We start from the raw sequence: 21,922 nt of genomic DNA, 5'->3' as shown, positions 1-21,922 counted from the left end.
CTGTGAAACCTTTTATCACAACCCATCTGTGAAGTAGGCACTAATATTAAAAATTAAGTGCTTTGGGAATAAGAAATATGAAAAATTGTATAGCATTTCATTTACTAATTTTTGTATTTGTTTCAGCTTCTTTCATTATATTATTAAAATAGATTAGCTCATTAATTGATGTCTTTGTTCTCTAGAGTAATGTTGATCCCCGAGATGATGTATTTGAATATCCTCATCAATTTGAAGACAAACCAGCATTAAGTAAGACAGAAGTTAGGAAAGAATACAATATTGGTGTCCTAAGACACCTTCAGGTCATCTTTGGTCATTTAGCTGCTTCCCGACTACAGTACTATGTACCCAGAGGATTTTGGAAACAATTCAGGTAAATTATGGGTGGGAAATTATTTAAGTTTTATAAAAACTTCATTATGCTAACTGCACTTCTAAAATGTATCTTAGATTGCATAATTAGTTTTATATTTAATATTTAAACTATACTAATATTGTATCCTTGATCATAGGTTTTTTTATTATTATCCAAATAGAAAGAGGTAAAAATTTGTCACAGTGAAGAAAGGCACTGTATTCTTTAATCACTAAAGATATAATTTTTTTTTTTTGGAAGACTTATAAATTATATAAAAGCACCTGGGGCATGGTGGCTCATTCCTGTAATGCCAGCACTTTGGGAGGCTAATGCAGGTGGATTGCCTGAGGTCAGGAGTTCAGGACCAGCCTGACCAACATGAAGAAACCCTATCTCGACTGAAAATACAAAATTAGCCAGGCATGGTGGCACATGCCTGTAATTCCAGCTACTCAGGAGGCTGAGGCAGGAGAATTGCTTCAATCTGGGAGGCAGAGGTTGTGCTGAGCTGAGATCGCGCCCTTGCACTCCTGCCTAGACAACAAGAGTGAAACTCTGTCTCTCTCTCTCTCTCTCTCTCTCTCTCTCTGTCTCTTTCTCTCTATGTGTGTGTGTGTATATATACATATATATATACACACATATATATACATATATATACACACATTTATATACATATATATACACACATATATACATATATGTATATATATATGTATACACACACACACACACACACACACACACACACACACACACACATATAGGCAAAATATGTCATGTTGCAGTTCATGCTCATAATCCTAGCACTTTTGTAGGCCAAGGCAGGTGAATCATGAAGTCAGGAGATCAAGAGCATCCTGAGCAACATGGTGAAATCCTGTCTCTACTAAAAATACAAAAATCAGATGGGCATGGTGGCACATGGCTATAGTCCCAGCCTCTTGGGAGGCTGAGCTAGAATTGCCTGAACCTGGAAGGCAGAGATTGCAGGGAGTTGAGATCATACATGCCATTGCATTCTAGCCTGGCCACAGAGTGAGATACTGTCTCAGAAAAAAAAAAAAAAAAAAACTAAAATGTTGTCATTCACTCCATTGAGCAGCTTCCTCCTGAAGCAAATGTCAAGTATATTATTTTATCCATATAGATTTTTTTATATATCTCTAAGGTTTTTCTTTTAAAAGATGAAAATACATACTATGTTATCACATATAATAAAAGTTATTTTATAAGCTTAGAAAACATCGTAAAACTTTGTCTCTACAAAAAAATCCAAACATTAGTCAGGCATGGTGATATGAGCCTGTAGTCTCAGCTCTTTGGGAGAGTAGAATATCATTTCATTCACTAACATTTGTTACTTGTTTCACTGTCTTTCATTGTAAGTCAGATAAGTGCATTAATGATATATTTTGGTCTCTGGAGCAGTACTGATCCCCAAGATGATATATCATACTCTCCTTACAGGCCAACATTACTCATAAACAAATGAACATTTTCACCAGTGAAAAGGAAATCCCCCTTCCTAGCCTGGGAACAAAAAATATATAAGTATATATTACATATAACAGTATGTTGTATATATTATATATAATTTATAGCTTTATATTTTATATAGAGAGGTAATTTTTTCTTTACAGATTTGTAAAGTAATAATTTCCTAGCATTCTCCAAAAGTGACCAGTAAAATTTGGCCTTTTTTTTAGGTTTGGAAAAGCTCAATTAGGCCAACTGCAGTAGCTCACGTTGGTAGTCCCAGCACTTTCGGAGGCCAAGGTACACAGATCACTTGAGCCTAGGGGTTCATGACCACCCTGGGCAACATGGGAAAACCCTGTCTCTACTGAATGCAAAAAATTAGCTGGGCAAGGTGGCCTGTACTAGTAGTCCAAACTACATGGGATGCTGAGGCAGGAAGATCACTTGAACCATGATTACACCACTGCACACTAGCCTGAGCAAGAGACTGAGCCTCTGTTTCTAAAAACAAATAAAGAGCTCAGTTACATCATGATCTTTTTTTGTTTATTTTTTATTTTTTTAAGGCCTGCTTTGTGTCATACATGATTACTAAAACGCTGTAGTGCAACTTTTTACCATATACTGTAACGTATGCTCTTCCTAGTGTATAGAAAAATAGTTCTGCCCCTCATAAGAATTCAGAGTTCTTTCAACAAAGTATCTCCTAGATATCTGAGAAGTAGGAAAGGAAAGGGTTCTTCTGATTTTGGGACTGCCTTTTGTTTCACTTTTGGCAGCCACGCTTATATCTGTTAGCATGTCACTCTGATTTATTTTGAAAGTCACAAACCTATATAGTACACTGACTACCCATTACATCTCTCAGTATAAATTCTATATTCTGTAGCTGAACTGTAAGCCTAGGTTATAAGGATGATATGCATATATAATGCTTATTTTCTTCTTTCAGTTACATAACCTAATATGTACTTGCTTTCCATTTTACCTGTTGCAACTATTTTTTCTCTCCTTTATGCTTTTGTTACCTTAAGACTTTTTTCTGCAATCTGGTCAACATTTCTGTTATTGCTTTTCTAATTTACTGTAATACTTCTAAGTTTCTGTCTTCAAATTTTTCACTCAATAATTTGTGTGTGTGCATATATGTGTGTTAATTGTATAACATAGTTACATAATTATATACATTATTACAGAGTAATTCCATACACGTGTATGTAGATATATATAGTTTTGCTTCTTTATAATTTGTTTAAATGTATTAAGTTATAACGTATTTACACTTAAACATAATGTGTGTTTTTGTCTTGCCATGATTCTCTCCAAATAAATGTAGAGCTCACAATTTATCCTAACACATTTGTGTTACGTACACTCTAGACACATGTTCCTAACACACTTTTTTCTTTTTGTGGTAAAGTTCTTATAAAACATGCCATTTTATACACTTAATAGTGTACAGTTCAGTGGGTTTGGTACATTCAAAAATTTTTTTGAAAATATTTGGTTCCAAAACATTTTCATCACCAAAAAAAAGAGATCCTCTGTTCATTATAGAGTGATTGAGCCTTTTCCTCTTCTTCCTAGCCTGGCAACAAAAGGTACCTTTCTCTGTATATAGATAGGTTTGCCAATTTTGGATATTTCATTTAACTTAATCACAGAATATATGGTCTTTCTCTCTAGCTTCTTGTGTTAAACATGGTGTATTAAAGTATCTCTGTTTGTAGCATGAATCAGCACTTTGTTCATTTTATGGCTGAATGATATTTCATTATATGACTAAACCACGTTTTGTTTAATTATTTGTTGATAAACTTTGGATTGTTTCTATCTTTGGGCTATTGTGAATAGTGCCTCTGTGAAAATTGATGAACAAGTTTGTGTGTGGGTATGTTTTCATTTATTTTTGGAGTATACCTAAGAGTGCAATTACTGGATCATGGGGTAATTCTATGTCTAACTTTTTCAGGAACCATCAAATTTGTTTCCAAAGCCCCTGTAGAATTTTACATTTTCTTTTTTCTTTTTCTTTTTTTTTTTTTTCTCGAGACTGAATCTCGCTGTTAGACAGACTGGAGTGTGGTGGTGCAATCTCAGTTCATAGCAAGCTTAGTTCCCAGGCTCAAGCAACTCTCCTGCCTTAGCCTTCCTGCCTCAGCCTCCTAAGTAGCTAGGACTACAGATGCACTCCACCACAGCTTATTTTTGTATTTTGAGTAGAAACAGGGTTTTTGGTAGACACAAGATTTGGTCATGTTGACTAGGCTGGTCTCAAACTTCAGATGATCTGCCCACCTCAGCCTCCGAAAGTGCTGGTATTATGTGAGCCACTGTGCCTGGCCCAGAATTTAACATCTTTTTATCAGCAACTTACGAAGGCTACAGTTTCTCTACATCTGTCAACACTTAGTATTTCCTTTCTTTTTAATATATCCATCTTGAAGTATGTGAAGTATATCATCTTTTGGATTTGATTTGTATTTCCCTAATGACTGTTAGTAGTGTTGAACATTTTTTTATGTACTTATTAGCAATTTCTGTACTTTTTGAGGGAACTGTCTATTCAAATACTTTTCTCATTTTTGGATTGCCTTTTGTTGCTGCATTGTAAGACATTTTGGTATCTTTTGTGTATTTGTGATAGAAACCTTTAAGGATAAATTATTTAGAAATATTTTCTCCCATCAGTATCTTTGTAGTATGCTTGATGCCTAAGAGGTTTTATCTTTTATTTTTTTTTAGAGTCTCACTGTTGCATAGGTTGTAAGTGCAGTTGTTCTGTCTCTGTTCAATGCAACCTCCATCTCTCAGATTCAAGTATTTTCCTGTCTCAGCCTCCTGAGTAGCTGGAACTACAGGCCAGTGCTACCATGCCTAGCTAATTTTTGTATTTTTAGTAGAGACAGGGTTTTATCACATTGATCAGGTTGATTTTGAGCTCCTAACTTCAGGTCATCTGCCCACCCTGGCCTCCTGAAGTGCTGAGGTGACAGATGTGAGCTATTGGACCTGGCCAGTAGTTTTAAATTTTGATTAAATCATATTTATCTTATTTTTCTTTTCATTTTCAGGCTCTTCCATTTTTATTGTGACAAAGTGTACAGAACATAAAATTCATGCATTTAATAGATTTTAGTTGTCCAGGTCAGTAGTATTATATACCTTTACAGTTTGTGCACCACTATATCTAAAGGTCTTTCAGCTTTTTAAATTTTTTTCCCTGAGACAGAGTCTCACTCTGTTGCTCATGCTGGAGTGCAGTGGTGTGATTTCTGCTCACTGCAATCTCTACCTCCTTGGTGAAGCAGTTCTGCTTCAGCCTCTCAAGTAGCTGGGATTACAGGTGCCTGCCACCACGCCTAGCTAATTTTGTATTTTTAGTAGAAACGGAGTTTCACTATGTTGGCCAGGGTGGAATTGAATTCCTGACCTCAGGTGATCCACCTGGCTTGGCCCCCCCAAACAGCTGGGATTACACATGCTACTTTTTCCTCTTTTAAATTTAAACTTTATGTTCATTAATAATAACTCCCTCATATGCCAACATTGATTTTTGGTGCTGTTTTTTTATAGTGATGTATGCTAGTGTGCAATATTTAGAATTTCTATTTAGATGCATTTTATATCTTACTTTTTTTTCCTGTTTATTACTTAATTTTTCCTGATTATTGAAGGAGAATCCTTATGTCAAATAGAAGTGGCAAAAGTGGGTATCTTGAGTTGGTCCTGATCTTAGAGGAAAAGCTTTTAGTCTTTCATCATTAGAACCTTACCTTAGACAAGCTTTTCCAAGACACCTTATTTTTTGTTGTTGTTCTATTTTGTTTTAAGACAAAAGCAGCCTGAAGCCATGGTTTTTAGTTTCTGTGTCTAGTGATAAGGGAAAAGAGCGTGAATGAGTAGATTTACTGGCCCATCAAGAAACAGAAACTCAGAACTAGTGAGTGTATTGTCTCCCTTGGACAATCCTGCCTAAAACCGCATTTAAATATTGACTCAATATGAATCAAACCTGTCATCTCAACACTTTGGGAAACTGAGGCAGGCAGATCACAAGGTCAGGAGTATGAGACCAGCCTGGCCAACATGGGTGAAACCCCATCTCTACGAAAAAATGCCAAAAAAATATTGCTAGGCATTGTGGCAGGCACCTGTAAATTCAGCTACCTGGGAGGCGAAGTAAGAGAATTGTTTGAACCCAGGAGTGGGAGGTTGCAGTGAGCTAGTTTACAGTTTGTGCACCACTATATCTGAAGGTCTCCAGCCTGGGTAAGAGAGTAAGATTCCGACTCCAAAAATAAAAATATAAGAAAAAAAAAAGGTTAAGGAGAAAATTTATGAGACATTGGATTTGGCAGTTATTTCTTCGGTTACATGAAAGGTATAGGCAAAAGCAGAAAAAGTAAATAAAGAACAAAAGTAGTATTCTGATGGTCCAGTGAAAATATCTCAGTAGTTGCTGGGATATAAATTTATTCTCATGAGAAAGGAAACTTGTGAAGAGATTCCTAAGTACTGTTGAAAGTTTTGGCAGAAAAGTAATTACAACAGGGAAAGACAAAATGAGAAATGATATAAACAGTAGTTTTAGTTTTCTTTCCTAATTTCCCTTAAATTCTGTGGGTATTGAAAGTAAAAATAACATTAAAGGATTAATATGCATAGTTTTAGTATGTTTGACAATTACATATGGAGATAAGTAAATGATTTTTATCTGGCTGTGAAGCTTCTGTATCTCAATGGAAATGGTAAAATATTAACACTGTAATAATACATTAATAATTCATAAAGCAGCTTTTTAAAAATAACCCATAGAGATGCAGAGATGGAAAACCAGTGGCCAAGGAATACTAAAATGTGTTTAAATAATTTAGAAGAAGACAGAAAAGTCCACCTTCCCAGATACAAACAGTAAAGTGACAAAACATTGTATCTTAAATTCCGTTATATTGGTAGTAATAAAAAATGTAAATTGTTCTTGTTAAAAAAAGACAGCTTGTCAGATGAAATTAGAAAAACCAACACTTACGTGCAATCTCTAATGCAAGACTTTTATGCAGTCTTTAAGACACCTAGTTTATATTTAATGGTACACATTAAAAGTACGGGAATTAAATGACACAGTGAGAGATTAAAGCAGCCAGTAGACAGATGTGATTATAAAAGGACAACCATAAAGGTTCTTTGCTGTTGAGGCTGTTTTGTATGTTAATCATGATTATGGACACACAGATGTGTGTAATGTGTGTATATATATGTATTTATCATATATTTTATATGTGCATGTAAATACATATGTGTGTGTATATATGTAAAATTACAGAGACACAGACAGCTAAACATATATACAGAAATAAGTACAGGTAAAACCTAGAGAAATCTCAATTAAGATTTTGACTGGTGGTAGTAATAGTATCCCAATTCTGATGCTGTGTTACATAGTTTTGCAAGACGCTATTGCAAGGGAAGTTGGGTAAAATGTATCTTTATTATTTTTGAAAATAGAGAAAACAGTATCTCTATTAATTATTATTTTTTCTTTTTTTGAGATGGAGTCTCACTCTGTCACCCAGGCTGGAGTGCAGTGACTCAGTCTTGGCTCACTGCATCTCCACCTTCTGCATTCAAGCGACTCTCCTGCCTCAGCCTCCCAAACAGCTGGAATTACAGGCACAGGCCACCACACCCAGTTAATTTTTATTTTTAGTAGAGACCTGGGTTTCACCATGTTAGCCAGGCTGGTCTCAAACTCTTGATCTCAGGTGATTCACCTACCTCGACCACCCAAAGTGCTGGGATGAGGCGTGAGCACCCATGCGGGCCATATCTCTGTTATATCTTAAAACTCCATGTGATTCTACAATTATCTTTTTTTAAAAAAAATTTCAAGATTGGAAAAAGAACATAGGAAATTACTAATCAAGAAAAGTTGAAGGAACCAGTCCAAGTAATGGGAAAACAGTGTATTGAGTAGGTACTGTTAAGTGAAATAAAAAGAACTGTATAGAAATACTAATCTCTGCAATTTTAGTTCCACTTGTTACCAATTTTGGAACTACTTGAAATGTTTATTAGGGGTGAAGAAATCTAGTATAGGTAATAACAGCCAAGATTATAATTTTTGTAAATATAAGTTATAAGTCAGGGAAGGTAGATAGCTTGAAGGTGAACACTGGTATTCTGCTATAATCATGTTTATTTTAAACTACATATATGTTGTGATATGTATGTATGCTGCTTTTGGGTTTTTTGGTGATGGTCGTAGTGTTTTGGTTTTTGTGTTTTTTGTCTTTGACAGAGTCTTGCTCTGAAGCTCAGGCTGGAGTGCAGTCCCACAATATTACCTCACTGCAACCTCTGCCTCACAGGCTCAGGAGATTCTTATGCCTCAGTCTTCCGGGTAGCTGGGATCACAGGCACCCAGCACAAGGCCCAGCTAATTTTATTTGTTATTCTTAGTAGAGCTATGGTTTCACCATGTTGGCCAGTTGGTCTCAAACATCTGACATGAAGTGATTTGCCACCCTCGGCCCCACAGAGTTTTGTGATTACAGTTGTGAGCCACTGTGCCAGCCTGTATTTAAGTTACTTTTTTTTTTTGAGATACAGAGTCTTGCTCTTTCACCAGACTGAAGTGGGGTAACACAGTCTTGGCTCACTGCCACCTCCGTCTCCTGGATTCAAGCAATTCCCCTGCCTCAGCCTCCTGAGCAGATAGAACTACAGTGTACGCCACCACACCTGACTAATTTTGTTGGTATTTTGGTAGAGACAGTTCCTCACCGTGGCCAGGATGGTCTCAATCTCCTGACCTCATGATCCACCGTCTCAGCCTTCCAAAGTACTGAGAATAGGTATGAGCCACTATGACCAGGCTTGTATATATGTTTTTAAATTTAGACATGTACATACAGATAGGTGCAGCAATAGAGAGATGTGTATGAGAGCATTGATATGGTACATATACCTATATTTTCAAATTCTGTTCACTGAGAATATCTGAAAATAATGAACCCAATAACATAGGTATCTGGCAGTTGGTATCTAAAGTTTAGCTTGTAAATACCATTTTCTGATTAAAGGAATCAAGACCTGCTTGGAAAGTGGTTCATTCCCATGCTTGGGCAGAGATGTCTCTGGGCATATTGGCCTAGATGCAAGACAGTAAGGGGGTTGTCAAAAAAAAAAAAAAAAAAAGAAAGAAAATAATGTCAAGTAGGTGAAGTAGTCAACTGAAAAGCTTGCGTATCTAATATTGAAACAATTTTAGAAAGAATATAATAATAGTATTAGATTATAACACTTGAAATATTTATACTGATACAAATAAATAACTGGGTAAGTAAATAAATGAAAGAAATAGTGTAACACCATTACAGCATCACAGTAATAACTGATACAAGAAAAATTCACTGCCGATTACCAAAATCAATGGGGAATCATTGAATGGTAAACAGTATATTTTCAAGTGGGAATTATGAACTTGTTTTCTATCGTAAAACTAGGGGAGCAGCTGGGTATGGTGACTTAATGCCTGTAATCCCAGCACTTTGGGAGACTGAGGTGAGTGGATCACTTGAGCTGAGGAGTTTGACATCAGACTGGCCAACATAGTGAAACTTCCATCTCTGCTAAAAATATAAAAATGAGCTGGGCATGGTGGTGCACACCTGTAGTCCCAAATAGGAGACTGAGGCAGGAGAATCACTTAAGCCCAGTAGGTTGAGGCTGCAGTGAACTGTGATCACATTACTGCACTCCATCGGGGAAAATAGAGCAAGATCCTATCTCAAAAAAAAGAAAGAAAGCAAAGACAAGAAAAGAAAAAAAAAAAAAAAAAACAAGGAAGAAAATAGTAAATTAACCTCCAAACTAAGAGAGTTTTTAGAAGTCCTAGAAACCAATGAAACTGAAAATAAAAGAATAATAGGAAAAGAAACTTGAGTAGTGCCAAAAATGAAAACCAAATAATTTTACTTATTGTCAACATGAAGTAATTTGGACCAAATTAGGTTCTTCTTTGCTGAAACAATTTTTTAAAAATATGCTGTAAAATATATTCAACTATAGCTTGAACATAACATCAGATGGAAAAGGAATATTATTGAGATAGGAAACAAATGACAGCCCTGCAGTACCCTTAGTTATTGACTTCTAAAGTTTTTAGACTACAGTGTAGAGTGAGTCAGACCAGTGGAATTCCCGACTTGGGGAAACACTGGCGAATCGAAGGTTTATAATAATGCATTGGAGAGCTCCATTAATTCTGGAAATCTTTATTTCTTCTTGAATATTCAAGAGAGAACAAACCACTACATGTATGTCAGTAAACACTTTGGCGTAAGGAAAGAGACACATAAAAGAATTGGAAGGAACAGTGTATTTTTCTTATAGGAAGGGGCTAAATGGCTGTTCCTCCCAGCCACACTAGAAAAACTTAGTTCACAGGGCATACTGTGTCTAGAAAAGCCTTGTTTAGTACCAGGGAATATTTATTCCTGACTAAGCTTTGTGTCTGAGTGTCTTAAGTATGAGCAGGAATATCAAATTGTATCTCAAACCAAGCTAGAGGAAGTTTAAAAGCATGTAGCATGTCAAGTATTGAATAAGGTAAAGTTCAGAATATCTAGCCAAAGATGATCAAGCATGCAAAGAAGCAGGAACATATGACCTACAATAAGCGGAAGCAACAAATGGGTGGACCTGATCTAGAACTGACTCAGATGTTAGATGATTAAAAACTTTGAAATCAGTTTTTGTAATGTATATCATAGTTTAAAAAAAGATAAGCAGGATTAAAATGAAGATCTAGAGATGAAGACTTAAATGAAATGGAAAATATGCTAAGGCTGGGTGCAATGGCTCATGCCTGTAATTACAGCACTTGGGAGGCTGAGGCTGGTGGATCACCTGGGACCAGGAGTTTCAGACCAGGCTGGCCAACATGGTGAAACCCCGTATCTACTAAAATTAGAAAAACTAGCCAAGTGTGGTGGTGCATGCCTGTAATCTCAGGAAGCCTGGCTTCCTGCTGCAACAATTTCAGGACCACCAGACAGCAATCAGCAACTTCTGGGTGGATGCTCTGTATGTGCTCACCACATCTGCTGACTCTGTGCACCTGTACATGTGGGAAGAGGGAGGCTGCCCTCCATACCTCAGAAGCTGCTGTCACTTGGACAATACATGGCATGATCACATATCACATGACTTTATCTCTGTATGAAGTGTGACAATGCAAGCATAGTACTTAAAATGACAAATATAACTGAATCCAGCATTTTGGTGATGTATTCTTTCAATACGCAATACGGAAGCTAACAAAATTGACTGCATCATTTTCTGTAATGTAATAAAGAGAATTCTGTTTGCAAAAAAAAAATTTCAACTACTGGGGAGGCTGAGGCAGGAGAATCACTTGAACCTGGAAGGTAGAGGTTACAGTGAGCCAAAACTACTCCATTGTACTCTAGCTTACACAACAAGAGCAAACTCCATTTCAAAAGAAAAGAAAACTATGCTAAAATGAGACTAATAGCTGAAAACATTCTGCAGAAGAAAAGATTTATTAAATGTATTCATTATAAAACACAAGGTGAAGTGATTTCCTTTAAAAAAAAAAAAAAAAAAAAAGGCCGGGCGCGGTGGCTCAAGCACTTTGGGAGGCCGAGGCGGGTGGACCACGAGGTCGAGAGATCGAGACCATCCTGGTCAACATGGTGAAACCCCGTCTCCACAAAAAATACAACAAATTAGCTGGGCATGGTGGCACGTGCCTGTAATCCCAGCTGCTCGGGAGGCTGAGGCAGGAGAATTGCCTGAACCCAAGAGGCGGAGGTTGCGGTGAGCCGAGATCGAGCCATTGCACTCCAGCCTGGGTAACGAGCAAAACTCCATCTAAAAAAAAAAAAAAAAAATTTATCACTGAGCTGGGGGACAACTTAAGATGGTCTGATGAGTTTCCCCAAAATGGGAGAGGAACATAAAGAAAAAATAAGGTGTTAGAAGATATGATAGTCTAAAATTAAATTATAAGGGTTTTACTCCAGCCTGGGTTACAAGAGCAAAACTCCATCTCAAAAAAAAAAAAAAAGATTATCACTGAGCTGGGGGACAACTTTAGATGGTCTGATGAGTTTCCCCAAAATGGGAGAGGAACATAAAGAAAAAATAAGGTGTTAGAAGATATGATAGTCTAAAATTAAATTATAAAGATTTTACTAAGATTCTTCAAGAACTTTGATACCAAAACATGATAAACATTTTAAAATACTAAAACTACAACTTACATTTCTGGTGTTAGATGCACAGTATCTAAGAAGAATTTTACAACTTGAAATCAACAATATTTCTAAGGACAATATTTAATGCCTAAGTGGAATGTATTTCATGAAAGCTTAGTTGGTTTCAATCAATTAATATGCATTAAACAAACTAAAAAGGAAACTTACATGATCGCTTCAGTAGATTTAAGAGAAAACATTTGCCAAAATACATAATTGCTGATAAACATCAGCAAAACTAACAATGAAAGAAAATCTAATAAGAGGCATCTGCAAGCAGCCTACAGCTAACATGTTGAATGTAGATTCACTATGGTGAGTGAAAAAACAAAAAAAACAGACACAGAAATGGTGGATATTGGCCAGGTGCAGTGGCTCATGCCTATAATCCCAGCACTTTGGGAGGCAGAGGCAGGGGCAGGTAGAGCAGGAGATTGAGACTATCCTGGCCAACATAGTGAAATCCCATTTCTACAAAAATACAAAAACTTAGTTGGCATGATGGTGTGTACCTGTAGTTATAGCTACTCAGGAGGCTGAGGCAGGAGAACTCAGATGGCAGAAATTTCAGTGAGCTGAGATAGCACCACTGCTTCGTGACAGAGCAAGACACAATCTTAAAAAAATAAAAATAGATATTGTGTGTTTGTGTTTGTATTAAGACTATAGAAAATGCAAATATTCTAACTGACAGAAGGCACAAAGTGGTTGCTTGAGATGGGAAGAATAGGAAGGCAGGGGCAAAATGGAGAAATTAAAAAAGGGGAAAATATTTTCAGAGTGTTGGATATGTTCATCATCTTGACTGAGGTGATGATTTTACAAGGCTGTGTGTATGTGTGTTTTATTATTTTCTTTTTACCGTATATGAACACAGTTACCAAAACAAACAAAAAAGAAACCCAGCGTCATCTAAAACTATTTGCAGCTTCTGAATGCTGAATGCTCCAAAATACTGCAGAGATCGAAGAAGATAAAAATAGATGGAAAAAAAATGCACAACTGTTTTTCTCCCATAAGAACATGCAGCTATCATACTATCCAATCTTGCTTCCTTCTAGCCATGTATAACTGAGACAGTTAAACTTATTTGCTTTATAAATTATTTAGTTTCAGTACTTTATAGCAGTATGAAAACAAACTAATATGAGCAAAGGATTTGAATAAGCTTTTTTTCAATAAACATACAAATAACTCAAGAGGTAACATATAAAGATGTTCAGTGTTACTAATCATAAAGTCAGTGCACAACAGTTGCATTGATATACCATTTTAGATGTGTTAGAATGGCCACTATAAAAATAATACTTGCTGGTGAGCATTCAAAAAGAATTGAAACCCTTGTGTACTATTGGTGGGATTGTAAAATGGCACAGCTACTGTGAAAAACAATATGGTAGTTCCTCAAAAAGTTAAAAGTAAAGTACAGCCAGGTCCGGTGGCTGACACCTGTAATCCTAGCACTTTGAGAGGTGGAGGCAGGCAGATCACTCAAGGTCAAGAGTTTGAGACCAGCCTGGTCAACATGGCGAGATCCCATTTCTATTAAAATTACAAAAATTAGCTGGATGTGGTGGCATGCACCAGGTCTTCAGAAGGCCGAGGCAGAAGAATAGCTTGAACCTGGTAGGTGGAGGTTGCAGTGAGCCAAGATTGCACTACTGCATTCCCACCTGGGCATCAGAGCAAGACTGTATCAAAAAAATAAATAAAAGAATTACCATGCCTTGCAGCAAATTCTCTTGTGGGTCTAAACTCAAAGGAATTGAAAGCAGTGTCTTGAAGAGATAGTATACACTCAGTAGTCATAGTGATGTTCACAGTAGATAGATACAAAAGTGTCTGTGGTGTGCATCATCTGATAAATTTATAAACAAATGTAGTGTATATAGATTGTGAAATACTATTCACCATTAAAGGAAATTATGTAGTATGCTACAAAACATAAATGAGCCTTGAGGATATTATAGTAAGTGAAGTAAGCCAGTTATAAAAACAAATTCTTTACGATTTTACTTACCTGAGATTGTATTTACCGATAGCAAAAGTAGAATGCTGATTTTCAGAGGTTTTCAGTAGCATGTTTTCAGGAGTTAATAGGTATAATTTCAGTTTTGTGAGATGAAGAGAGGTCTGAGATGGATGGTGGTGATAGTTGTACAACAGACATCATTAATGTATATAATGCCACTGAACTGTACACTTAAATGATTAAAAACTAAATGTTGTGTTGTATTTCTTTTACCACAGTAATATTAGTTAAAAACAAAAGAACAAAGGCACATTCCAGTTCATCAGTATTCTAAAAGGGTGGCCTTAAAGTTGAATGAATACTCCAGATGTGGTGCTACAGATTTCCCTTTATGTATTAATGAAGGCTAATACATTAACACCTTATCTCTTCATTGGTTACATTGTCTTGTTGATTTGTACTGCCTTAAATGAAAATCTCTGGTTTTATAAAAAATCTTATTTGTTCTCTGCTTCTCTGTTTTTAATTTGCAGTCATATTTTTGAATTACCATATTTTACATTTTTCCTAATTAAATTTAATGCCTTTTAAAAAATGATAAATAGTAAATTATGTATACTTTTCTGCAGTAATAAAAAGGAGGGAAATGCTATATATGTGTGTTTTCCTGTATATAGTATTCTAGAAAAGGCTACTCTAGATTTATGAAGAACAAATCAGCTGTTTCTGGGAATTAGTAGTAGGAGAGTCATTTGGGTTACAAAATGCTACTATTAGGAAATTTTGGAAGGTACTTAACATATTGTTGAATATATTAATTGAGGTGGTGGTTACACAGCTGCCTGCTGTTTGTAAAACTCACATCCTGTGGCTCCAAAATAATACTTTTTATTGTATGTATTAGTATTTAAAATTTATTTTAAAATGTGTAACATTTAAATTGTGAAAGTGCACTACGAAAAAACAATGTTCCACCTTAGCAAGTTCAACATATTGCCATATCTTTTGCTAAAATAGTATTTCTGATGGTTATTGTGAAAATATTGTTACATGTTCTTGATAGCTTCTAACATACCCTGTTTCAGCAGTATTAGTTAGTTATCATTTTGTATACTTAAAATTGATATTTTCTTAGGATTGGTTGACCTTATTTTTATGCCTGTTTTTTTACTGAAAATATGTTTACTCTAGAACAGGGCAAACTTTTCTCTTTTCACTTGGAAAAATCACTTTGATAAGAGTGGGAACTAAGTGGTAGGATCTTTTCACTATATCACCAAAAATAAACAGAATAAAGTTTTAAGGTAGCATTTATAGAATCCACATAAGCATTAGATTCTCTGTCATGTAAATGTGATTTTTATTTGAATTGAAAGTGCTTGAATATACTATGCTTTATAAAGCCAACATTATTCTAAATCCTACTATCCAGCTTAGTCACACCAGTTATTTGTAACTTTTTGACACTATAGTACCATTTTTACTGTAAGCACTTCCATTACCATTGCCTCTGCAGACATAATGTACATTTGTTCTTTCTGTGTGACATAAAATCTCTGTTTATATTTCTGTCATTGTATTGTTATAAAATACGGATATTCTAGGTATGTATTATGTTACTCATTTTATTTCATTTTTTTCTAAGGCTTTGGGGTGAGCCTGTTAATCTCCGTGAACAACATGATGCCTTAGAGTTTTTTAATTCTTTGGTGGATAGTCTAGATGAAGCTTTAAAAGCTTTAGGACATCCAGCTATGCTAAGTAAAGTCCTAGGGGGTTCCTTTGCTGATCAGAAGATCTGCCAAGGCTGCCCACATAGGTAAGTATTATGTTTTTAATGTATACTTCATGTAAGTTTTTCTCTAAAATGTAAATAAAACTTTCATTAGTACTTACGTAAAGCAGAGTGTATCAAATGAATTACATTTATATGCATTTTACACTATTCTGAATTTTTTTCTTACCATTACTTTATTACTTCCTCATTCACTCATGTTTGCTTTATCTTACCCTATGACTTAAAATGGCATTTTCCATAAATCTGTAGTTAGTGCCTAAATAGACATTTTCTTCTTGTGGTCTAACTAGCAATCAGAATATTTAAATGTAACTTCCAAAGATAATTGGCAAGACGAGTTGGTTTCACTTACCACATCATGGTTCAAAAATATCAAGTGAAAGACTGCAGAAATAAACAATTTAGAAGTTTTAAATTGTGCCCCATTTAAAATAGTGTGATCACATTTGGGGCTGTTCTGCTTTGTCCTCAGGATGTGATTGAGTGTCAAAGATCACACTAGTTATGTTCAAATACCTCTTACCTTATCTAGTAATATTCTAGTAATTCAGATATACCAAAGAAAAGGTAAAGAGCGCTGCTATTCTATTCTTGTGCTTCACTTATAAATTAAACATAATTGGCCGGGCGCGGTGGCTCAAGCCTGTAATCCCAGCACTTTGGGAGGCCGAGGCAGGTGGATCACGAGGTCGAGAGATCGAGACCATCCTGGTCAACATAGTGAAACCCTGTCTCTACTAAAAAAATACAAAAAACTAGCTGGGCGTGGTGGCGCGTGCCTGTAATCCCAGCTACTTAGGAGGCTGAGGCAGGAGAATTGCCTGAGCCCAGGAGGCGGAGGTTGCGGTGAGCCGAGATTGCGCCATTGCACTCCAGCCTGGGTAACAAGAGCGAAACTCCGTCTAAAAAAAAAATAAAATAAAATAAAATAAAATAAAATAAATAAATTAAACATAATTAAATTTAACTATGTATGTACAAGAAAAAAACAAAGTATATATACAGTTTAGAGTTCAATGCTATCTGAGTTTTTGGCCATCTCCTGGGGGTTTTGAACATATCTTCCCAAGAAAATAACATTTAAATGCCTTTAAATAGTACTTTCTATTAATTCTTAATATTTTTGAGAAGTGTTACATAATGCTTGCACATCAAACCACTTAGCAAGATTTGACAAGATAGGCAACAGTAAAAATATCTATTGCATAAAATATATATTCCAACTAAACTTGTTATTAGCATCCCAAGGCTTTTATATCATAAGGCATTGTGAGGGTATTTTGTTTTGTTTTGTTTTTTGAGATAGAGTCTCATTCTGTGACCCAGGTTGGAGTCACAGTGGCACAATCATAGCTCACTGCAGCTACAACCTGCTTAGCTCAAGCAATCCTCTCACATCAGCCTCCGAAGTAGCTACAACTATAGTCACATGCCACAATACCCAGTTAAATTTTATACTTCTTGTAGAGATGGTGTTTCATCATGTTTCCCAGGTTGGTCTCAAACTCCAGGCTCAAGCTTTTCTCCTGTATCAGCCTTTCTAAGTGCTGAGATTACAGGCATGAACAGTATCCCTTAATTATATTATAATTATAAGTTTAAATTACAGTAGCTACAGGGAAATTTAAATTTATATTTAAATTGTATCTTATAATTAAAAGATACTCCTCATACCTGTAATCTCTTTTAATATTTTATTCTCTAAAATAGACATTTTCTCTTCTATAGGGTGATTGCCAATCACAAAGCAACTTGCATAAGTCATTTATAAATGTAATTTTGTTTCTGTGAACATCGTGTTTTTCCTGACTAAATCGAAAGTTTTCATCTGTGAGAAACTTGTCAGGGGTGGTGGCTCACACCTATAATCCTGCCACTTTCAGATGCCAACACTGGCAGAACACTTGGTGTCAGGAGTTTGAGACCAGCCTTACCAGCGTGGTAAAATGTCATCTCTACTAAAAATACAAAATAATTAGCTGGGCCTGGTGACAGGCTCTTGTAATCCCAGCTACTCTGGAGAATCACTTGAACCTGGGAGGCAGAGGTTGCAATAAACTGAGATCGTACTACTGTACTCTAGATGGAGCAATAAAGTGAGATACTATTTAGATGTTTTCAAACTATTGGTTAGGTGAGTAGATTTGATGGTTGATGTGTCTGATCAATTCATTTTCTGAGTTTGTCATCAGAAACTGAAAGTTCCTTTTGCAGAAAATTACCATAATCCATGATGCTGACTCAATCTCGCATTATTTACTCTCTTCTCCATGTATTTATTTATTTGAGACAAGAACTTACTGACTGAAATATAGTGATTATTCGAAAGTGTGATCATAGCACATGACAGCTTCCAACTCCTGGCCCCAAGTGAACCTCCTGCCTCAGCCTTTTGAGTAGCTGGCACTACAGGGAAATGCCACACCACACCTGACTGTCTACTTATTTTTATGGCTTTGTAGACATCAGAGGCATTTTAGCATGATGAGTGTTTGAACTTAATGCAATTAGAAAAGCATCTGTGACAGAAATTGAGGGCCACTTAAAATTAAGTTCATTAATAGTTTAGAATAGCTTTTTTAGAACTTGATTAATTCTTATTTTTACCTTGGCATGAATTACTGTTTAAATAGATAATATGTATCATAGTGTAACTGAGCATAAGAACTTAAGAAGTAAAGCCAAACAAGCTGGTTTTCAAAGCATCACTGCACCTAATAAACTGTATCAAATTAGTCTTTTTGACTTCGCTACACAATCCTGTCATCTTAGCTTTAAAGTAGGGGTGGGTGGGTATCTCTAACAGTTTTTATGAAGGTAAAGATGGCTATAATCTGGTGTAAGGTATCTCATACAGTGCTGGTACAAAATAAGTGACTGATAAAATATTAATAACCTTGTATGATTAATATACTTGACATGATGTGTTCAATAATGCATATTTTTTTATCAAGGTCACAACTAAGGAAAAGATTTACTTAATTATTATTATTATGCTTTTGAAATGAAGTCTTGCCCTGTCTCCCAGACACTGGAATGCAGTGGTACAGTCTTGGCTCACTGCAGCCTCTGCCTCCTGGGTTCAAGTCACTATCCTGCCTCAGCAATTTGAGGCAGGATATATTATATATAATTTGTGTGTGTGTGTGCGTGTGTGTGTGTGTGTGTGTGTATGTAATTTTTATATATATGAATTATATATATATATATATATGTTTCTTCTGTTTTCTTTTGTTTTAGCAGAGATGGGCTGGCCAGGCTGGTCACGAACTCTTGACTTCTGGTGATCCGCCTGCCTTGGCCTCCCAAACTGCTGGCATTACAGGAATGAGCCACAGTGCCCTGAAGGATAAGATTTAGAAACCAGGCGGGGCACGATGACTCATGCGTGTAGTCCTAGCACTTGTGGAGGATGAGGTAGAAGGAGCTCAAGAGTTGACTCCATGAGTTGAAAACCAGCATAGGCAACGTATCAAGAACCCATCTCTAAAACAAAAAAGAAAGAATTACGTGGGCGTGGTGGCACCCACTGGTAGACCTAGCTGCTAGGGAGGTTGAGGTGGGAGGATCACTTAAGTGAGCAGTCCCCAACCTCTCAGCACCAGGGACCAGTTTTGTGGAAGATAATTTTTTCACAGAATGGGGGGATAGTTTCAGGATGATTCAACTGTCTTACATTTATTGCACTCTTTTTTTCTATTATTATTACATTACCATATATAATGAAATAATTATAGAACTCACCATAATGTAGAATCAGTGGGAGCCCTGAGCGTGTTTTCCTGCAGCTAGCTGAATAGATTATCCTACTTTGCATTCTTTTTTTTTTTTTTGAGACGGAGTTTCGCTCTTGTTACCTAGGCTGGAGTGCAATGGCGCGATCTCGGCTCACCGCAACCTCCGCCTCCCGGGTTCAGGCAATTCTCCAGCCTCAGCCTCTAGAGTAGCTGGGACTACAGGCACGCACCACCATGCCCAGTGAATTTTTTGTATTTTTAGTAGAGACAGGGTTTCACCATGTTGACCAGGACGGTCTCGATCTCTTGACCTCGTGATCCACCCACCTCGGCCTCCCAAAGTGCTGGGATTACAGGCTTGAGCCACCGCGCCCGGCCTGGATTCTTATAAGGAGTGTGCAACCTAGATCACTAGCATTTGCAGTTCACAGTAGGGTTCTGTCTCCTATGAGAATCGAATGCTGTCACTGATCTGACAGGATAGGGTGTTCAGGTCATAATGCAAGCCATTGGGAGTGGTGTAAATACAGATGAAGCTTTGCCAGCTTGCCCACCACTCAATGGCTGCTCTGCAGCCCAGTTTCTAACAGGACACAGACTAGCACTGGTTGGGACCCCTGGCTTAATCCCAGGAGTTCAAGGCTGCAGGGAGCTATGATTGTCCCACTGCACTCTAGCCTGAGCAAGAACCTGTCCCTAAAAGATTAAACTAAAAAAATTAAACATCTAGAATACATTCTTTTAATTTGTTTTATTAATAATACCTTTAGGTATGAATGTGAAGAATATTTTACAACTTTGAATGTGGACATTAGAAATCATCAAAATCTTCTTGATTCTTTGGAACAGTATATCAAAGGAGATTTATTGGAAGGCGAAAATGCGTATCATTGTGAAAAATGTGATAAAAAGGTATATTTTTTCACTTTTCAAAAATAATGATTTTATTGAACAGAATAGGAAGACATTGGATGTTTATCCTGATCCTCAAAATTAACTTCTGCCTCATCTCTGCTGTTATAGTGGTAGTGCAGAGGTGGCCAAGATGAAACCTGGTTTAAACCAAAAGCGTATCGACAAAATACAGTTTCAGACTAGGAAAAAGGTTTTTTATTGGGTCAATAATTTTGAAAGTCACAGAATCTTACAAGTTGTTTCCATTCCTGCTTTGAAATAAATTGCAACTGAATGCCTCAATCTTTAAGAGTTGATCATAGAAAACATTATTCTTTTCTTACTCTGGTTTTCTCTTGAAGCAAGGAAGTTTGCTAATTTTATTTGGTTACATTAGATTTTCACAACCACATGTACTTTCAGAAACAGATCTCATTTTCTAGGCCTAGCCAGCTACTTTTATCTCTGGCACTTAGTTTGAGGGATCGAAACATGTCTTTGAAGATACTATACGTTATAAATAAGTTATATATTTTCCTTAACTTTGATAACCTCTCACCTTGAAGGTGCCTTCATTGTTTTGAACTTACACTGCATTTAGATTGTGGTTTGTTTATAAAGCCATACTGCCTGCCACCCACACTTCTCATACTGGGACAGTTTCTTCTTCCCCTTTCTCTTATTCTTAATCCACATGTTTTAAAATAACTATATATAGGTAGTAACTTTTTATAAGATAGTGAGGATTAAATTCATTAATAGGTTTATAGCACTTTGTGTATTACCTGGTTTTTAAGTGATACAAATATTAGCCACTATTATAATTGTTTATTATATGTCATCAGTTAACTCACAGGAAATTCTGTTCTTTAGCATAAAGGAAAACATCCAAGGAGTAACACCGTGAAATAATAGTGCCTATGTGGAATCATGCAGCCATCGTGTCTGTATGAGTAGTGTTTTCCGGTTAGCAAGAAATGAGGGACGTTTCATATGCACAAGTTCTGCAACACAGATTCCTCTAAACATATATTTAAAATATTTGAAAACAAAAAATAGCAATACTCAATAAAAAGTAAACATTGTGTTAAGTAGTTTATATAGAATGATAGGTCAAACTGTACAGGAGGGTGTCTATGAATTATATGAAAATACTGTATCATTTTAAATCAGAAACTTCAGCAGACACAGATTTTGCTATTTACAGGGTTACTGGAGCCAATGCCCTACAGATACCAAAGGATGAGTATATTTATATATTTTTAGCTTTGTAAATAAGGATTAAGTCAGTTATGCCATAATTATGCTTTTGGAGTTTATTGTTATTTACTCCTCTATTTATAAATGAATTTAAATAGATCATAAACTTTAAAATTAACATTAATTTGTTTT

General features: G+C 36.1%; 1 protein-coding gene across 1 annotated transcript in view; it reads left to right on the top strand.

The window, feature by feature from the left end:
- LOC141582937 (ubiquitin carboxyl-terminal hydrolase 9Y) overlaps window positions 1–21,922 on the top strand; it is a 236,761-nt gene that overhangs the window by 200,983 nt on the left and 13,856 nt on the right. The window contains exons 35-37 of the mRNA XM_074392392.1: window positions 186–376; window positions 15,747–15,920; window positions 20,407–20,548. Coding sequence (XP_074248493.1) covers window positions 186–376; window positions 15,747–15,920; window positions 20,407–20,548 — 507 coding nt within the window. The remainder of the gene's footprint in view (window positions 1–185; window positions 377–15,746; window positions 15,921–20,406; window positions 20,549–21,922) is intronic.

This window comes from Saimiri boliviensis, chromosome Y (genome assembly GCF_048565385.1).
Source record: "Saimiri boliviensis isolate mSaiBol1 chromosome Y, mSaiBol1.pri, whole genome shotgun sequence".
Lineage (NCBI taxonomy): Eukaryota > Metazoa > Chordata > Mammalia > Primates > Cebidae > Saimiri > Saimiri boliviensis.
The sequence above is the reverse complement of the archived record's forward strand: the minus strand, read 5'-3'. Positions and strand labels throughout refer to the sequence as shown.